Source organism: Citrus sinensis, chromosome 3 (assembly GCF_022201045.2).
Source record: "Citrus sinensis cultivar Valencia sweet orange chromosome 3, DVS_A1.0, whole genome shotgun sequence".
NCBI classification, from domain to species: Eukaryota; Viridiplantae; Streptophyta; class Magnoliopsida; order Sapindales; family Rutaceae; genus Citrus; species Citrus sinensis.
In genome coordinates, this window is record NC_068558.1 from 32,782,356 (window position 1) to 32,800,968 (window position 18,613).

The 18,613-nt window shown below is 35.0% G+C and overlaps 2 protein-coding genes and 1 long non-coding RNA gene across 25 annotated transcripts in view; 2 read left to right on the forward strand and 1 right to left on the reverse strand.

Moving 5' to 3' along the window:
• LOC102621570 (phloretin 4'-O-glucosyltransferase-like) overlaps nucleotides 1-6,672 on the forward strand; it is a 68,479-nt gene extending 61,807 nt beyond the window's left edge. For 2 of the 4 annotated variants that reach the window (XM_052436769.1, XM_052436766.1), the window contains exon 2: nucleotides 6,567-6,624. In XM_052436769.1, the coding sequence (XP_052292729.1) occupies nucleotides 6,567-6,609 (43 nt within the window). In that variant the 3' untranslated portion in view covers nucleotides 6,610-6,624. Of the gene's footprint in view, nucleotides 1-6,545 lie in introns of all 4 variants that reach the window. The other 2 variants (XM_052436767.1, XM_052436765.1) reach the window with 2 other exon arrangements.
• The window catches only part of LOC102628503 (putative disease resistance RPP13-like protein 1), a 48,415-nt gene extending 35,255 nt beyond the window's left edge, over nucleotides 1-13,160 (forward strand). For 2 of the 20 annotated variants that reach the window (XM_052436759.1, XM_052436736.1), the window contains 5 exons: nucleotides 10,957-11,140; nucleotides 11,293-11,383; nucleotides 11,476-11,977; nucleotides 12,339-12,605; nucleotides 12,791-13,160. Coding sequence is in view for 2 of the 20 variants with exons in the window: in XM_052436762.1 (XP_052292722.1) it covers nucleotides 9,217-10,148 (932 nt within the window). In the remaining 18 variants the exon portion in view is untranslated. Of the gene's footprint in view, nucleotides 1-9,216; nucleotides 10,182-10,218; nucleotides 10,841-10,956; nucleotides 11,141-11,280; nucleotides 11,384-11,475; nucleotides 11,978-12,338; nucleotides 12,606-12,790 lie in introns of those variants that run through there. The other 18 variants (XM_052436750.1, XM_052436757.1, XM_052436761.1 and 15 more) reach the window with 17 other exon arrangements.
• On the reverse strand, nucleotides 4,236-5,500 carry LOC112498225 (uncharacterized). The gene is made up of 2 exons (XR_008052984.1): nucleotides 5,252-5,500; nucleotides 4,236-4,792 (listed from the first exon to the last, which is right to left on the reverse strand). It is a non-coding gene; the product is annotated as an uncharacterized LOC112498225 (long non-coding RNA).
• Nucleotides 13,161-18,613: the final 5,453 nt, after the last annotated feature.

An 18,613-nucleotide genomic window follows, 5' to 3' on the forward strand; every position in this document is an offset into this window, starting at 1 on the left:
CTAGCTTTGTCAGCCATTATTTTGACATTCTCCCACTTGGAGATTTGATTGAGGATCAATCAATCTTCACCCATCATTTTTGTTTAGCCATTGTCATGCTGCTTACGTCTCTATTAGGTCACAAGAGGATCTACTTTATACAAACTTGTCAGTATTGATTGATTTGATCATAACATCTATCCTTCGTATGGATTTTCAATAAATCTACACTTCCGTCTTCCACTACTTCTCGAACAAAGTGATATTGTACCCTTATGTGCTTTGTCCTGGAATGAAAGGCTGGGTTCCTTGCAATGTGCAATGTGCAAGGCGCTCTAGCTGCCATGTATTCTGCTTCTATTGTAGATAAAGCCACAATGGTTTGTAGTTTTGAAACCCAGCTTACAGTTCCTCCCGTAAGTGTAAACACATAGCCAATAGTGGATTTCTTTTTATCAAGGTCTCCTGTAAAATCTGAATCCACGTAACCCCTGACAGTAAATTCTGATTCTCCATAACATAATGCAACATTGGAGGTTCCTCTAATGTATCTCAAAATCCTTTTCACAGTTTTCCATTGCTCTCCACCAAGATTCGCTATGTATCGACTGATTGCTCCCACTGCTTGTGCAATGTTTGGTCTAGTACATATTATAGCGAACATTAAACTTTCCACTGCTGATGCATACGGTACTCGAGACATCTCCTTCCTCTCTGCTTCATTGCTAGGACACATACTTGAGGATAATTTGAAATTAACAAGAGGTGGGGTAAAAATTAGCTTACAATCGTGCATGTTGAAGCGTCACAAGATTTTCTTAAAGTAGTTCTTTTGAGAAAGCCAAATCTTCTAGTTAATTCTCTCTCGGGGAATTTGCATCCCTAGAATCTAGTTTGTTGGTCCCAAGTCCTTCATTTTAAACTTCCTAGTCAATTGTGCCTTCAATTCTTGGACTCGATCTTTGTTAGGGCCTGCTGCCAACATGTCATCCACGTACAACATCAAAATAATGAAATCATTATCTTCAAACCTCTCGTAATATGCACAATGGTCTGAACTGAGTCTGTTGCATCCAAGATTCATGATGAAGGAATCAAATCTCTTATACCAACACCTCAGTGTCTGTTTGAGACTGTATAGAGATTTGTTCAACCTGCAAACCAAGTTCTCCTTTCCTATTTCAGCAAAAACTTCTGGTTGGAGCATATATATTTCTTCTTCAAGTTCTCCATGAAGAAATGCAGTTTTCACATCTAACTGCTCAAGATGTAAGCCAAATATAGCTAACATCGCCAAGACTACTCTGATTGTTGTAAGTTGAACTACCAGAGAAAATATCTCATTGAAGTCAATACTTTCTTTCTAAGCATATTCTTTCATCACCAATCTTGCACGATACCGCTCCACTTGGCCATTACTATCACGTTTGATCTTGTAGACCCATTTGTTACCAATGGCTTTTCTTCCGCGTGGTTGTGATACAAGTTCACATGTCTTGTTCTCGTGTAGAGCTTCAATTTCCTCCTGCATTGTTGTCATCCACAAAGCAACATTTGAGTTGTTTAAAGTTTCATGGAAAGTTGATGGCTCTCCATCCTCTGTTAGAGGACAGTATACAACATTAATATCTGTGACATACTTTGAGTGCCATTTTGGCGGTCGTCTCTCACAAGTTAACCAACGAACTTCTGAAGCCTTGGACTCGACTGGTTCTTGTTCCTTGTGCTCTGGTGATGCTTCAGAAGAATTCGAATCTTCTGGATTATTTTCCATATATACCGGCATAATCTCTGACTTTTCTTTTACAGTGTTATCATCCTCATCTCTCTTTTAAAATTGATCTTCTACAAAGATAACATCTCTGCTGATGACAATCTTATGGGCAGTGGGGTCCCACAGACGATACCCTTTTACTCCATCAGCATACCCCAAGAAAATACACATTCTAGATTTTTTATCTAACTTTGTTGTTTCTTGGATATTGTGCATTACGTACACAGGACATTAAATGCATGTAGGTAGGAGTAATCAGCTAGCTTTCCAGTCCACATCTCCATCGCTGTCTTCAGCCCAATAGCAATGGATAGCGACCGATTTACTATATAACAAGCAGTTTTGGCTATTTCTGCCCAGAATGAATTAGGTAGACCAGCAGTCCTCAACATAGCTCTTATCCTTTCTGTAAGAGTCATATTCATCCGCTCTACCACTCCATTTTGTTGAGGAGTTTATGCTACCATGAATTGCCTCTGAATACCTTCTTGCTTATAGAAAACAAGAAACTCGCCGTCTGTATACTCTCCACCATTATCTATCCTCAAGCACTTAATCGTTTTGCTAGATTCAAGTTCTACTCGAGCTTTGTATTCTTTAAACACTGGAAATACATATGACCTTTTCTTAATTGGATACACCTAACATCTCCTGGAATAATCATCAATGAAAGTCACCATATACTTTGCATCTCCTATGGATATGTCTGGTGATTCCCAAACATTAGAGTGAACGAAGTCTATAATGCATTTACTTCTAGCAATAGATCTACTAAACTTTAATTTATACTGCTTACTTATAACACAATACTCACAAAATGGTAAGCTTACCGATTTGAGACTTAGAAGTAATTTTCACTCAGAGAGAATCTTTAAACCTTGTTCCGACATGTGACCAAGTTTGATATGCCACATCATCATTGACTCTTCTCTATTTGATACAACACAAGCATCAGCTTCATGTAGTGTTTCTCCTTTAAGTATGAATAGATTGGCACCGATCTTTTCTGGCTTCATCAGTACAAGTACACCTTTAACAATCTTCATAATTTCATTTTCCACATGAGTTTTGCACCCATGACTATCTATTTGTCCTAAAGACAATAGATTTTTCTTCAGCGCGTTGACATGTCGTACCTCCCCAATTGTGCGAATTGTACTATCAAACATTTTTATTTTGATAGTATGAATACCAACGATCTCCAATGCATGATTGTCACCCATATATGCAGATCCTCCTGAGATAGGTTCATATGTGTGGAACCGTTCTCTCTGAGAGGTCATGTGCCAGGTAGCTCTTGGATCTATGAGCCAGAAGTTAGATAGCCATTTTCTGCCTTCTAAAACAGTTGTTGCCTCGCTGTAGAGAATTTCGCCATCATCCTAGGTACTTGCTACACACCCCTGAGTATTTGATGACTCAGGTTATTTGCCCTCTCTTCTCTTCTGGTTGTTCCAACAGTCTTTCTTGATGTGCTCTTTCTTGCCATAGTTGTAGCATTTAATATTCTTCTTACTTCTAGATTTTGATCTACCATGATTGTGATTTCCACTGGGGCCACATTCTGTTGATCTCCCACTCGTCACTGATAGTGCTTCTGCTTACTGCGAACTTGTTTGTCTGTCTTCTTTATTTTTCCTCCCACCCTCCTTATTTAATATAGAGGCTGCAATATCATCGAAGACTAGAATGTCCGCTGGGGTATTGTTTGTCAAATTGATGATGAGTTGATCATACGAATCTGGTAGACTTTGAAGTTGAAGCTCTGCATGTTCATTTTCCTTTATATTAGGACCCAACGTTATGAGTTGTGAAAATAGAGTCTTTAAGGTGTTGATGTGATTGGTCACTGATGTAAATTCTGTCATTCAAAGGGTCTAGAGTCTAGAGTCTTCTCTTTAAGAAGATCTTATTGTGCAGCGACTTGGCCTCGTACAATTTTGTGAGAGTATCCCATATTTCCTTTGCTGTCTTTTTCTCTGCCACACTGCATAATACTCCATCCGCAAGTGCTAAGTGTAAATAGAAATAGCGTTGCCATCTATCTCGTTCCACTTGTCATCAATTATCTCCATGAGCTTTTCTCCAATTGCTGTCAAGCAATTATTTTTCCTCAATACAATTTGTATCTTCATTTTCCATAATGAAAAATTATTTCAGTTGAACTTTTCAATTTCATATTTTTCCGCCATCGCTTTTCACCACAAACTAACTTTGCTAAGATCAGCTCCCACCGCTTCAGGTGAACAGGAACAGTATACGTGAATAGTACCCTATACGTGAATAATACTTTTACGTGAACAGTACCAACGACTCCAAAAAAAAAATACAACCAGTAGCTCTGATACCACAATTAAGAAATTGGTGGGTGAAATAGGACCACAGATAAAATGAACTTGGAAGAAAAAAATAAAGAACAAGCAGAAAGAGGACACTAGGAAATTATGTGGTTTGGCTTTTAGCCTATATCCACGGGCGAAAATAGAAGAAAAATATTTTACTAATGATATGAGAATTAAAAGTATTGTAATATTTTGGCTCACTACCTAGAATCTCAATACACTCAATCTCTCACTCACTAGACTCACAGGAGCTTGAGTAATTTTAAAGGCAATTTTAAGCCTTTCAAATTACTCAAGCTCTTTGCTTTCTCTCTCACAAATTTTTTATGCCAAAATGAAATGGGGAGCTCTCCTTTTTTATAGCCAAAATTAGCTATTAAATTATTAATTTTTTCTCACTGTCATTATCTTCTTCATTCTTCTTTTTCCTTCTTCAAAGAATGTTGCTGCCAAATTCCATTTTTTCTTCTTCTTTCTTTTTGTCTTTGTTCAAATTTGGCAGCTTCAACTCTTCCTTTTTCTTTTTCCTTGTTTTCTTTGGGTGGCACTTTTCCCCTTCAATATTTGCTGCTTCAAAGTTTCTTCATTCTTCTAGATTGGTGGCTGTCAAAGCCAATTTGAATTTGGCTTGTTAAAGCCACCGGCTTTGTTAGCCATTATTTTGACAATTATTTGCTTTAATAAACTTCAATATGGCCTGAAATTGACGTATACAATTTGAGAAAGTGAAACACCAACAAAACTCTCAATTATCTTAATGTAGTCTTATTGTACTTAACTGATAACTTTCAACATAAAACATGAACTATAAAAAGCCTCAAACATATATATTTCACCTTAAACACTTTATGAACTAATAAAGCAATAGAGTACAGTTTAGAAAATTATTTACAATTTTATAACTACCAGAAAGATTAAACCCTTATGTGGTGTAAAATTAAATTTTAAGATCTAAATCCCTAACATAACTTCAATAATTTAAAAAAACCTAGAAATGATCAATAAAAGTTTTCTTTCTAATTTTCAAATTCCAATCACAATAATTTAATTTTAACTTAATAAGAAACAAAAACAATCAAATCATTATAATAAATGTTCATTCTAAAATATCACTTCCTAAGAACACATAAGAGTTGGGACAGAGGAGACGACATACCGGAGTTAGTGGAGGAGTTGTGGAGATATTAGTAGCAGATGCAATAGAGATGTGAGCATCCACCGAGTAGAAGGGGGTTAGTTTAGGTCGTTTGGAATTGGAGGTTGCTGGTTCTAGTTTGGCTCCTTTGGAGAAATTGAAGGGGGGCTGTGCGAGTTAAAAAGAAAGACGTTTGGCATTTGGGTTTTGTTTTAAATTAAGGTGGAGGTGCAATTAGTCATAAAAGAGGGTTAACTTAAAACAATTTAATTTTAAAGTTTCAATTATATTTAAAAGTTCATGACAAATGTCTATCATAGTGCACAAGCACCGTCGAAACTCAAAAAATGTAAAAATCAATGTTATATTACAATGGTATTTTTGTAATTAAAGTTATTAAAGAAAAATTAAATAATTGAATTAATAATAAAAAAACGACGTCATTGCATACCATGCCTGTCATGGTTTGAAACGATGTCATTTCGATCTATGACAATGCCTGTCATGCTTCGTAAACAATGTTAGATGGTATCGTAAAACGACTTGTCATTTTAATTTATTAAAAAAATCAGCATTACATATATCTATCATTTACTTATGTCAGTAAGTTATAAGTCACGAATAAGTCATGTAATCTTGACATATAATTATATGTCACGAACATGTCATACACATAAATGATATATTTGTGACACAATGTTATTTGTTATGAAAATTTTGTCATTAATTTGCGTTTCTTTAGTAGTGTTTAGGATCATATGATATATGATATGGTAAGAGATGATATAATTAAATATTGTATGTGTGTATGTTTAGTTGAATTTTGTATGATTATTAATTATATGTTTTTCAAAATAAATATACTTATGTCGTATAATATTATTTATTTATTATCATCATATTTATAAAAAATTTAGCATGCATCGCTCTTTTTATTATTATTGTTATCATTTTATATGTGGACATACAATTATATATAATTGTGGTGGATCAGTACCCTAGTCTCCAGAGTGACGCTATATATTTATATATATGCAGTTCACTCCACAATATCAGCCAGCAAGTACATGAAATGGGGTGAATTAGTACCCTAGTCTCCAGAGTAATGTTGTGTGTGTGTGTGTGTGTGTGTAGACACTTGTACAACTATGTGCTGAGATAAATTTGAGCTTTATGCCCTTTATCTTACATTTCCAAGTAAAAATATTCATTAGATAAAAGTTTGAGATTTACCTTGATTGGCCATGAATCCAAATTTTATTATCCAGCTTGCCTCTTACTCGTGAGTCCAACATTTTTTTCTTCTAATTTGCAGTGATTCTACCTTAAATTTCAGCTGCAAAATCAAGCTCACTATGCACACAAACACAATCGCCTAAGAGGGAGGGAGAGAGAGAGAGGTGCACTGTACTCATACCCCAGATTCTATGAATAGTGAACTCCGAATAAGCTGAAGGCACTTAAATATTATAGCTGAGTGCAGGGACCCCTCATGTGTTACTACAAAATTGCTCATTCCATTATGAGCTAAAATAACACAATTAAAGGTTATACTTGTCCATAATAGACTACTATATAGGGTATGACAAAATTAGACTCATTAACATAATATTTGATCACTTAATAAATGAGTTTGTCAAAAGTGCTCTTTAATATTTGACATCAGTCACATATTAATCTGGTAAAACATGAAAAACAATTAGAATGATCTATGTCAATCTACAATATGTGAGAAATAAATCTAACACAATGTATTAACCTTTTTTAGGCAGAAAAGATTTTTGTTCAATCAAGTCATCAATAATAAACAAAAATAAATGTATAACTTTTCTAATGGCAAAAGAACTATTAAAAATAGCTTTGAATTTGGCTGTTAATAAATAAACTTCAGTATAAAACAGTAGTATCATTATTAAATAGTGGAGAATGCATATTTATAAAAGGTAAAATTATCATTTTGTATTCCAAATCTCACTAACATTTCAACTTTTACGTGTTTAAATCCTCTAACCTTTTATTATGTGCGTTTTATTATAATTTAAATGTTTTATATATTTTAGGGATATTTTGGCCATTTCACAACTAACGAGAAGTCGGACAACAAAACGGATGGCATTTTTAAATACTGACGTGGACGGACAACAAAACGGATGGCTATTGGACTAAAATACTGACGTGGCTATTGGACCATATTATTATTATTATTATTATTATAATCATTGTCCATTATAATTAATATTAATAAAAATTACTATAATAATATAAAGAATGATAAAATAGAAATTTTATAATTTAAGTGAGGGTAATATGGTCACTTAAGGGAATAAGAATCCCATTCCCACCTCCCCATGAGAATTCATTTGGCAAAAGCAGAGCTTCTAAGCTGTAAAGGCTGTGACACACCAATGACTACAGGAACAAAACTTCAAAAACAAGTTGATGGTTCACTTGGTCAATTCATTGAAGATCCTTCAGCATATGGAAGTTTAGTTGGAGGCTTACAATATGTGATACTTACAAGGCCTGAGATAGTCAATATGTTGCTATGCCAACTTTACAGCATCTAATGGCGTGCAAGAGAGTGTTGAGATACTTAAAGGAAACTCATGATTATGACTGAAATTTAGAATTGAAGGAGAGCTGACACTAACTGGATACACAGATGCAGATTGGGCTTGTGACATTAATGAGAGGAAATCAGTTGGTGCATACTGTATTTACTTGGGAAACAATCTAATCTCATGGTCTTCTAAGAAGCAATCAGTTGTGACTAGATCTAGTGCTGAAAGTGAATATAGATCTCTTGCTTCAGCTTGTGTAGAGATTACTTGACTTCAATCATTATTCAGTGAAATGAATCTGCAGTGCACTTCAACTCCAGTGATATGGTGTGATAACAAGAGTGCCACTGAGCTTGTAAAGAACCCAGTTTATCATTCAAGAACCAAACACATTGAACTGGATATGCACTTCATCAGACAAAGTTGTTGCCAAGGAATTGCAGATCAATTATATACCCAATGAAGAACAAATTGCAGATGTCTTAACCAAACCCTTAACCTTCAGTCATTTTAACTTTTTCATAAGCAAACTCAATGTGCAACCTTGCCCGTTGAGTTTAAGGGGGGCTATTAAGGAAGCACATCTCAGCTTCTTAGTCAAAGACCAGTCAATGCAAAGAGTGATCAAAGAAGCCAAGTCAGCAGAGTGATTGAGAGTGTGCCAGATCATTGACAGCTCAGCTTAATTATTTACACTTGTCTATTGTGCTCTGCATCTTTTATTTTGTTATTTTCTGTTTTCGTTTTATGCAGTTAGTTAAGCTCACGAGCTTGATATAAATAAATTGTATTTCTATTTTGTTAAATGATGAAAAACTAATAATAAACATTCAGTTCAAGAATATTCTTTTCCTCTGTAAATTTTCTTTTCTTCCAAACACAATAAGATTTTCCTTTAATCCAACATCAGAAAGTTGATTAATTTGCGCCGTCTTGATATAATGGGTGCATGTTTAATAAAAGAGATGCCATTTGGAATAAAGGAGTTAAAGAATCTTCAGGTGCTATCTAATTTTATTGTGGGCACGGGTACCAGATCATCCGGCTTGAAAGATCTGAAGAGATTAACACTTCTCAATGGAGAACTTTGCATTTCGAGATTAGAGAATGTGAATGACCCGCGGGAGGCAAAAGAAGCTGCATTATGGGAGAAAAAGAATCTAGAAACATTGTCCTTACTGTGGAGGTCTAAGTTTGACAGCTCACGAAGAGAGGTTTTAGAAGAAAGTGTACTTGACGTGCTAAAACCTTATCCAAATATCAAGAAACTCACAATTATGTGCTACGGTGGGCAAAGATTTCCTTCTTGGATAGGAGATCCATCTTTCTCCGTGATAGAGGTCCTTAAATTAGAAAATTGTGAAAATTGCACATCCTTGCCATCGCTTGGGTTGTTGAGTTCACTTAAGCATATTACAGTTAAAGGTTTGACAAAACTCAAGAGCATAGGTATTGAGGTTTATGGAAAGGATTGCTCAAAGTCGTTTCAATCATTGAAGATTCTTCGTTTTGAGAATTTGCCAGAATGGGAGCATTGGGACACGGAGTTCAAAGAAAATGGACTTGTTGCAGGATTCTCTAGCCTCCGTCAACTTTCCATTGTGAAGTGTCCCAAATTCTCTGGAAAATCACTGGAGCATCTGCCTTCATTGGGGAGACAAAGCACAACTTTAGCATGCTTACCTGAAGAAATTTTAGGCAAGAATTCACAACTGGAAAGCTTGTACATCCAAGATTGTCATTCTCTAAGATTGATTGCAAGACAAAAGCTATCTTCATCTCTTAAAAGCCTTAAGATTCGGAGTTGTCAAAAATTACAGCAGTTGGTGGATGATGAAGAAGGTGCTTCTTCTTCTTCATCAATGATGCTGAAACACCTAGAGATAAGGTATTGCCGACAGCTGACCAGTTTCTCATCAGGAACCCAGCTACTTGAGGCGCTTGAAGTCCTCCACGTAAGTAATTGTCCATTGCTGGAGTCAATACCTGGAGGTCTGCACAATATTCAGAGCATTAATATAGAAGACTGTGCAAATGTTGTCTCCTTGGCAGAAAGAGGGCTTCCCAACACCATTTCACGTGTTAAAATATGGAGTTGTGAGAAGCTTGAAGCCCTGCCCAATGACATGCACAAACTACACTCACTTCAATTTTTAGAGGTAAGACGGTGTCCAAGTCTTGTTTCCTTGGCAGAAAGAGGGCTTCCCATCACCATTTCAAGGGTTTTCATTGAAGATTGTGAGAAACTTAAAGCTCTACCTGACAACATCCACAAATTGAACTGTCTTCAATTTTTAGAGATAAGGCGATGTCCAAGTATTGTATCATTTCCAGAAGAAGGTTTCCCGCCAGTCTAAAATCAGTTGTTATTGGAGGAGATGTGAAAATGTATGAGGCACTCATCGAGTGGGGGTTGCACAAGCTTACCTCTCTTAGACGCCTCTTGATTGCTGAAGAATGTCATGAAGCAGAGTGTTTTCCAGACGAGGAGATTGGAATGACGTTGCCCACCTCTCTAATTGAGTTGCAGCTTTGGGGACTGTCAAAATTGAAATTGCTATCTTCCACGGGTTTTCAGTGCCTCACTCTCTTGAATATCTGTGTATCCAGAATTGCCTAAATCTCACATCCTTTCCAGAGGTGGGCCTTCCATCCTCACTCTTGGAACTAAAATTAATAATGTGTCCAATGCTTGAAAAAGAGTGCAAAAGGAATAAAGGAAAAGAATGGTCCAAGATAGCCAACATCCCTCGTGTTGTGATAGACGGAGAAATCATATATACAGTGGAGTAGTTTTTATTAATCATTCCATCTCTTATCATACCCAATAATCAAGGTCAGTTGATTTCTATAATCCACTATAACAAGCTCTTTTGATTCTGCACTTGTATCATTAATCGATCACCTTACCTAAATTGAAAATGCTTATCTCTTTTTATTTTTATTTTCATTTTTATTTTCTGTTTTCTTATTCTTCAGAATGATGCTAGTTGACAGTTTCAAATGACAAATGCCTTGGGAGTAGAAATAATTTTTTTAACTCGTGATGGTGAGTGAGTAGTAATCAAAGAAATTCTTTCAGCTTAGTAAAAATAATAAATGGTACATGCTGTTATGGATTATATACTATACATTCTAAGGTTCCTTATGTCTGCTTGTTTTCAGGTGATGAATCTATTTTGTTACAGAATTGGATTGAAAGTAAGCTGGGTAATAAGTACACAAGGGCGTTAATTTTTTGGATTTCCTCATGGAGTATGGATCTTTGGTGCAAGCATATGGGATAAACGAAGTGTCAAAAGCAATTTCAACTTATTGATTTTTCTACTGCTGTGGCTATGATTGAAAGGTAGTCAAAAGAAATTTGCAAACTTATATATAGTTGCAGATTTTGGTAATGCTTTTTTTTTTTGTCCATTTTTGGTCATAGACATTTAGATATTTTAGATCCCGAATTTTAACATTAATTTCATGCCATTTTTACTTCAGAGGGATGTTCAGAGGGAATTGAGTTGCAATTTTAAACTAGAATCGGAGTATGGCATTTTGTAGCTGAGCATATACTTGACGAATGATTATATGAACTGCTGTGGTGAGTGGTAACTAAAGAAATTTGTTTGCTTAAGTCAAATTTCATTTTGGTGTCCTGGATATACATGCTTGAGCTCCTCTTATTTATTTCAGGTGCTGAATTCATTTTCTTCTTCAAATAAGGGAAGAAAAGTCGGAAAGGTTTAATCTGATCTTGAAGTTAACAGATTGATGTTAATTGTACAACTAGAATGGGCTCTCTTGTCCTACTGTATGATATCAAATTTTCCAATAAGATGGCATTTGTGTACTTATTCCTTCTCCCCACACCATTTTCTTTCTTTCTGGTGAAGAGTGTCTACTTAATAAGTCTTTGTTTTCTTCAGGATTGCATAATGCCAAGAATGGAGTGATTAAATAAGTGCTGCTGCGGCTTGCTTTTCCTTCTTTGGTATTGAAGGTAACTCAATTCGGCAGGTGAAGACAGCAGCAACCCAGTAGATAGATGCAATTTAAGGATTGTGTACCTCAATTATACCTTGATATTATTGATAAAATGTTAGTTATATTTCAGTTCTGCAATTTTAAGGAAAATTGAGTTGTCGGCACTGTGCGCAGCAACAGTTGTTCAAACTTCGACAGTCGGTTTCTGCAGGTAACTAGTTCTTTTTTTCTTTTTTTGGGTTATTAATTACATTTTAATTAAGTTGATTTTAGGACCTTTAAAGATTCAATTTTTCATTTTCTTTTTCTTCAAAGGGAAGCAAGTGGACTGTATCAAACATACCTGATAAATGAAGTATTCATCTCTGATTTAAAAGTTATTAGCTTTTTCATCCGCTTGATAGTAACTAAATGAGTTTTTGAGCTCAGTGGCATAAATTGTAATAACTGATGTTTTAGATAAATTAAACATGCCAAGTTCCATTGTAAATATTATTGATTAAATCTTAAGCTTCTAGTTTTTGCTAAAGATTCATAGATATAAGATATTGTACTGCTTTGTTCTGTTGCAGAGTAATCGATGATAATTTAGTGATAAAGAATTTGGTGAAAGCCAACAACTCAAAATGTTTAAGTGAGGGAATGATGACATCATGTGAGCAAAACCTGGGTATCAGCATCTTAATGGCGATATGGAAATCCTTGTTGAGGCAAACTTACAGTTGAATCAGTTGAAGTTCATCTGATGAGCTGCACAATCTCACATCTCTCAAGCAAATGCTGTCCTACAGTCCTAGATATTGAAGCTTTTCGCATTTCAACAAATTTTTGCGAGACAGGTGAGGATGGTGGGAAAACTAAAAATCTGGATCACCAGCTAACTTCTAGTCATTGCCACTCTTGCATGTTTCTGGATTTGATCAAACCAAAATGACTTTTGAAGTTGTTATTTTATGTCTTTATAAAACTATAATGACCAAGCCGCCAGTGTAACATTCCTGAAAGAATATTGTGATTGCTTCAGAATATGCTCGGTGCATAACAGAGACATCCTCGTAGAAAAGCATACATAGCTAATAACCAGGTAAATATTCCTTGATTCTTGCCAGGTAACTTCTATTCCTAGGTTTCCAGATAATTTACATTTCAGAAATTGTTCTTAGTTGAAGAATCTGATTTACATTTTGTTTTCCAGAATATGTACATTTTACAATATGATGTGCTTCAGTTGCAGTATCTGGGGCACCTTTCGAATTACACTTGCCTTTTTCTTTGTTTGCACGTGATTTGACTTGAAGGATGCCAACATGGCTAGATATTTGAAGAAACACCAAAAGAGGCTTAATGCCAGGGGAACTTGCTCGGGCACTTTTGCTCCCAAGCCTTTAATCCCACAAACAAATTCAGGGAGTGAATGCATGCCGTTCATTTGTGGTCCCAAAAACAGGTTGATACCTGGCCGCTGGTACTGAACATCTCTGCAATTTGGAAGCAGGGTAATAATTGTGTTGACACACAAGCTTCAAACTGTTAAAGCTATACCCTTCTTGCTTCAGGAATCCATGTTGTATGTCTCAAATTCTGAAAGCAAATGAGAATTACTGCTTCCTCTAAGGCACCATTCCAAGATCTGCTTTTGTATTCATTCAATCAGATCAATCATATGGATTGTCAACTTTCAAGGATACGATGAATTATGAGTGAACAGAGGACTTGGAGGAAGAATCATTAAGAACAGAGCAAAAACTGAGAAGCAGATAAGAGGAAGTTGGCTATCATTGAAGAAGAGGCAGCTTACATTGCTTTAGTTAATGATGATAACTGACAAACATGCTCTTGGTTTGTATGTTAACATGATTGGAGCATGAGAGAAACTACATTTGTCTAATTTTTTTGACTTCATTGATTTTTTTGATCAAACTTGATCACAAAATATTATTAATGTTTGATACTACTTGTCAAGAAATTGCTAAAATGTTTATTCACTACGAATGCTGTTGAACCAAGATCAGTAAATGACTAATCTTGGTGCCACAAGATCTGACTAAACTCTTTGATTATTCACCAAGGGACAAAAGAAATTAACAATTGAAACAAACAGTGTGGAATCAAATTAGTTATATTCGGTTATACAAGCTGAGGTGGCAAGCTGAGTCAGCAAGGGTGGGTCCCCAGGTGGTTTAAATCAGTTGTTATAACCAGCTGTATTAATTGATAGCTATATAAGCTACAGTGAGAGCTGATCAGATTACTTCTACGGAGTGAGATCGATTGTGTGGGTTTTCTAGTGAGGAGAATATCTCTGTGTGAGTGAAATCAGTTCTTGCTCTTGGAAGAATCCATTGTAATCTTGTTCATCTTCTAATAAAGCTTTAGCTCTGCTGTTTCTGATCGTGGATGTAGGTACTTTGGTACCGAACCACGTTAACTCTGTCTTGAGTCTTTAAGTTTCTTTTCTTACTCTGGAATGTTTCGCTGTGTCCTCTGGTTCTGGTTTCTTGCTTGTTTGTGATTGGTTTCTGCTTAAGAAGGGTTTACGAATTTGGTCTGTTGCATTAACAAACAGAAACAGAATCAAAGAAATCACAAATAAAGAACACACACAGCAATTACAGAGGATTCAGCCAAAGATGGCCAGCGTCCTCTTGAACAAGAACAAATTACAACGGTGAAGGAATTTTCACAGGCTACAGAATGAACCCAGCTCCAGCCTCTAAGGCTTTATATACAGCTCACAATGGATATGCAAAGGTCCCCCACTTACCAGACAGATCCTTCCCGCTTCTTGTAACGGCCATAAGGACTTTTGATTCAGCCGATACACGTGCAACGCAGGTGTACTAAAAATTATTTAGAATTTTCTAGTGTTACATTTATTAATTACACAAGACATGTGTACCTACATTATTACTTGCATTTGTTATGCATTTATTATTTATATTTTTCATAGAAGTCTATATTTATTTAAAAATGCAAACATTCATAATTACATTTATTTAAACTTTTTACATATTTATTGTTGCTTTCCTAAAGTTTCTTTATTCAAGTTTACTTTAAATTTATTCAAGTTTACTTTATATATATGATTACACTTATTAAAGATTTACTTTATATTTATTATTATTTTACTAAATTTTTTTTAATAAAGTTTATTTTAATTTATTATTACACTTATTAAAGTTTGCTTTGATTATACTTATTAAAAATTTGCTTTATATTTATTCTTTCTTTAATAAAATTGCTTTGTTAAAGTTTACTTTACATGTATAATTGCATTTATTATTGTTTACTTTAAGTTTGTTGAATCTTGAAAATGTGGACTTGGAGAAGGAAGCATAATTATTCAACTTCTTTCAATTGTTCATCTTCATTCTCTCTCAATTCCAAAAATCTAAATTCTAGATCTCTCATAGCAACTTTCTTCAATAGAGTTAGAGATCTTAATTAATTTGGAAGCTTCTTGATTTGGTGAGTCTCTATTTGCTTATGTTTTTAAAAACCAAATTCACAAAATTATTTATACCATAAAATGAACTCGAAAAATTCTGAATTTTTAAACAAAAGTTAATATATCTGTCTAATATTTCCAATTTTAATTTCATAATTTTCTGATTAGTACATAATTTCATAAAAATCTCGGAATCAATACTATTCTCACTACAAGAAAAAGTGTCTATTATGACAGGCAAAAACTGTCATAGTAGGGGGTGGATGACAGTTGTTCATATCGTCATTGTAGCTTCTGTCCAGAATTGATGACAGAACAATACCAGTTACAATTTGTGATAGATATTACCAGTCACATAACTGTCATAACTTTATTTAGAGGGGTATGTAAAAAATTTGAATTTGGCTCTTTTTTTTTTAAATTTACGTGCCATATTTTCAATTTTTGGCGGGAAAATTAAATTTGGCGCGAAATGCAAATTATAATTAAATGAATTTTCTCAATTAAATCAAAAATTGAAATTATATTTAATAAAAAATGGGTATTTTGTTTGCACCATGAAATTATTATCATTTTAATAACAATCCTGCAATTGATTTATTAGAAATTAATATTTCATAAATTAGCTAATTAATTAGATTATTAAAATTAATATTGCAATTAAAAATTCATTGACAAAGAAAATGAAATGGATAACATTGACTAAGATTTCATAATTGTCAGCAAACATAATTTAATCAAATTCAAGAGTAACAAGTCCAACATAAATAGAAGAAAAGTATTGTAACAACCTAAAAACTAAATTCCAGCAACATGTACAACACAAATGAACCATGATCAGTTCAATTCCAATAGCATAAGGAAGCCAACAACAGAGTCATTTCTACCAACATGAACAAAGGCAACAACATAGTTCATTTCCAGCAACACAAGAGGAGCCAAAAATACTGATCAGACAAGGCCAACAGTTCCCAAACGTGAAAATCCAACCTAAGAACAACCGAAATGTGTGAAATTGCATCAATATCCAGGAGTTATTTTCCAAACAAAGAAAAAAACTAGTCAACTCCAGCAGTACCCACCATCTTTATCATAATCCAACATACAAGTATAATAAGCTAGATAATTGCCCAAATAAAATATAGGTAATAATTTAATTTATTTCATCAATGAACTCACAATAACAACATAATAGGTAAGTGTTACCTCACATAACCGCAAGTACTCCAGAAAAACTAAAATTATTTGTGCAACCAATGACACTCCACTATTTTGAGTAACTCTATTTAAGTCTCGATCTCTTGTAACAAAGTGAAAACCATTTATGTCATAACCAGGATGTTGGAAAACATAAGGACGAGGCCCTTGGGATAACCAACGGATTGTTCAAGTAACGACGTGACCGTTCTCAATCAACATATTTACCTATTATTAATCGACAAGAATATAATGTTAAACAAGCACAAACCGAAACAGAAAGGAAAAAAATGAATTAATTAAACTAATGTTATCAAAACCTTATTTGTTAGCCAATCTGCAAATGTTCGGTTGTGTTCATCTTGCAACCACTTCTCATTTTTTTCGTGGATGGCAAAGTTGTAACCAATCCTCATGCTCTCAAAAAATCAGTTAAAAAGACAAAATTTTCAGGTTCTTAAACTACCAAAACCTGACAAATATAAAGCTAAAATAACACAAGTTAGATAACATCACCTTATATAAGGCTGAACTTCCTCAATGTTATGCAAAACATACAAGTGTGCTTGATCTAATGAAGTTCGATCAACTTCCATCATTTGTCCACCACTTATGGGCTTGTCAAATTCTAAATTCTGCACATATCTAGGTGGAACCCCAATTGTGGGCATGTTTTCCAAGTATTCTGCACAAAATTGTAATGCTTCCTCAGCAATATAACTCTCCGCTATGCAACCCTCAGGATGGTTACGGTTTCGAACATAGCCTTTTAGAGTTTTCATGTATCACTCAAAAGGATACATCCACCGAAAATATACGGGGCCACATTGTCTAACTTCACTCACTAAGTGAATAATAAGATAAACCATTATGTCAAAAAAAGAAGGGGGAAAATATTTTCCAAGCAAGCACAAAATCTCTACGATGTTTTTCTCCAATTCATCTAGCATTGTCACGTCAATCACAGTCGCACACAACGAATTAAAGAAGAAAAAGAACTTAATGATAGCTTCTTTGACATGTTTGGGCAGCACACACGTTACGGCAATTGGCAAACGTTGTTGCATAAGAACATGATAGTCATGAGACTTAAGACCCTGGAGTTTAAAGTCCTTTTTTGACACAAGATTCCTAATATTTGAAGAGTATCCAGTAGGAACCTTGATACTTTTCAAAGCTACACAGAATCTTACTTTTTCCTCCTTAGTTAAGGTGTGGCAAGCAGGAGGAAGCCATGTACGATTATTGTTTCATTTAACTTGTGGTGCTAATTTGGGCCAATGTTCATTTCCAAGAGATCCATCCTCGACTTCAGTCCATCTTTGGACTTTCCAGGAATATGCAGCAGTGTACCGTAGATGTTCTCACACACATTCTTTTCAATGTGCATAACATCTAATTGATGCCGCACAAGAAAGTGCTTCCAATACTCTAAATTATAAAATATGGATTTCTTCTTCCACCACATGAGATCATCATTGTTCTCACTTTTACGCTTTTTACTATTGCTTTTCCCCCATCTATTATCAATAGAGTCGACCAGCTGGAAAATTTCCTCCCTGTTTAACAGTTTTAGAGGGGTTTCATCACACACACTATTGTCAAAGGCTTTTGCTTGGAACCAAAATTTATGACCATGAAGAAGCCAAAGCCGATGCCCAATGTATACATTTTTTCCACTGTGTTTTAGTCTACATTTTGGTGTTTCTACACCACAATATGGGTAGGCATAATATCCTTTAACATTACATCCGCTAAATTTTCGTATGTCGGGAAGTCATTTATTGTTCATAATAATACAGCCCGCAAATTAAAGTACTCATTTTTGTACGCATCATATGCCTCTACCCCAACATCCCATAAAGTTTGCAAATCCTCAATAAGAGGTTGCAAATACACATCAATGTCTAAACCCGGTTATTGAGGACCAGAAATCAAGAGGGACAACATCATGAATTTTCGTTTCATGCACAACCATGGTGGAAGATTATAAGTAATAAGAATTAGTGGCCAGCAGCTATATGTACTACTAAGAGAGCTATGTGGATTGATTCCACAGCTGATAAAGCTATGCGAAGGTTTCTAAGATTGGATGCAAAGATCGGCCATTTCTCATCTACTAACTTCCAAGATGGTGAGCCAGCCGGATGTCGGAGTTTACCATCAACCATCCTCTCATTTGCATGCTAAGTCAAGTCCCTA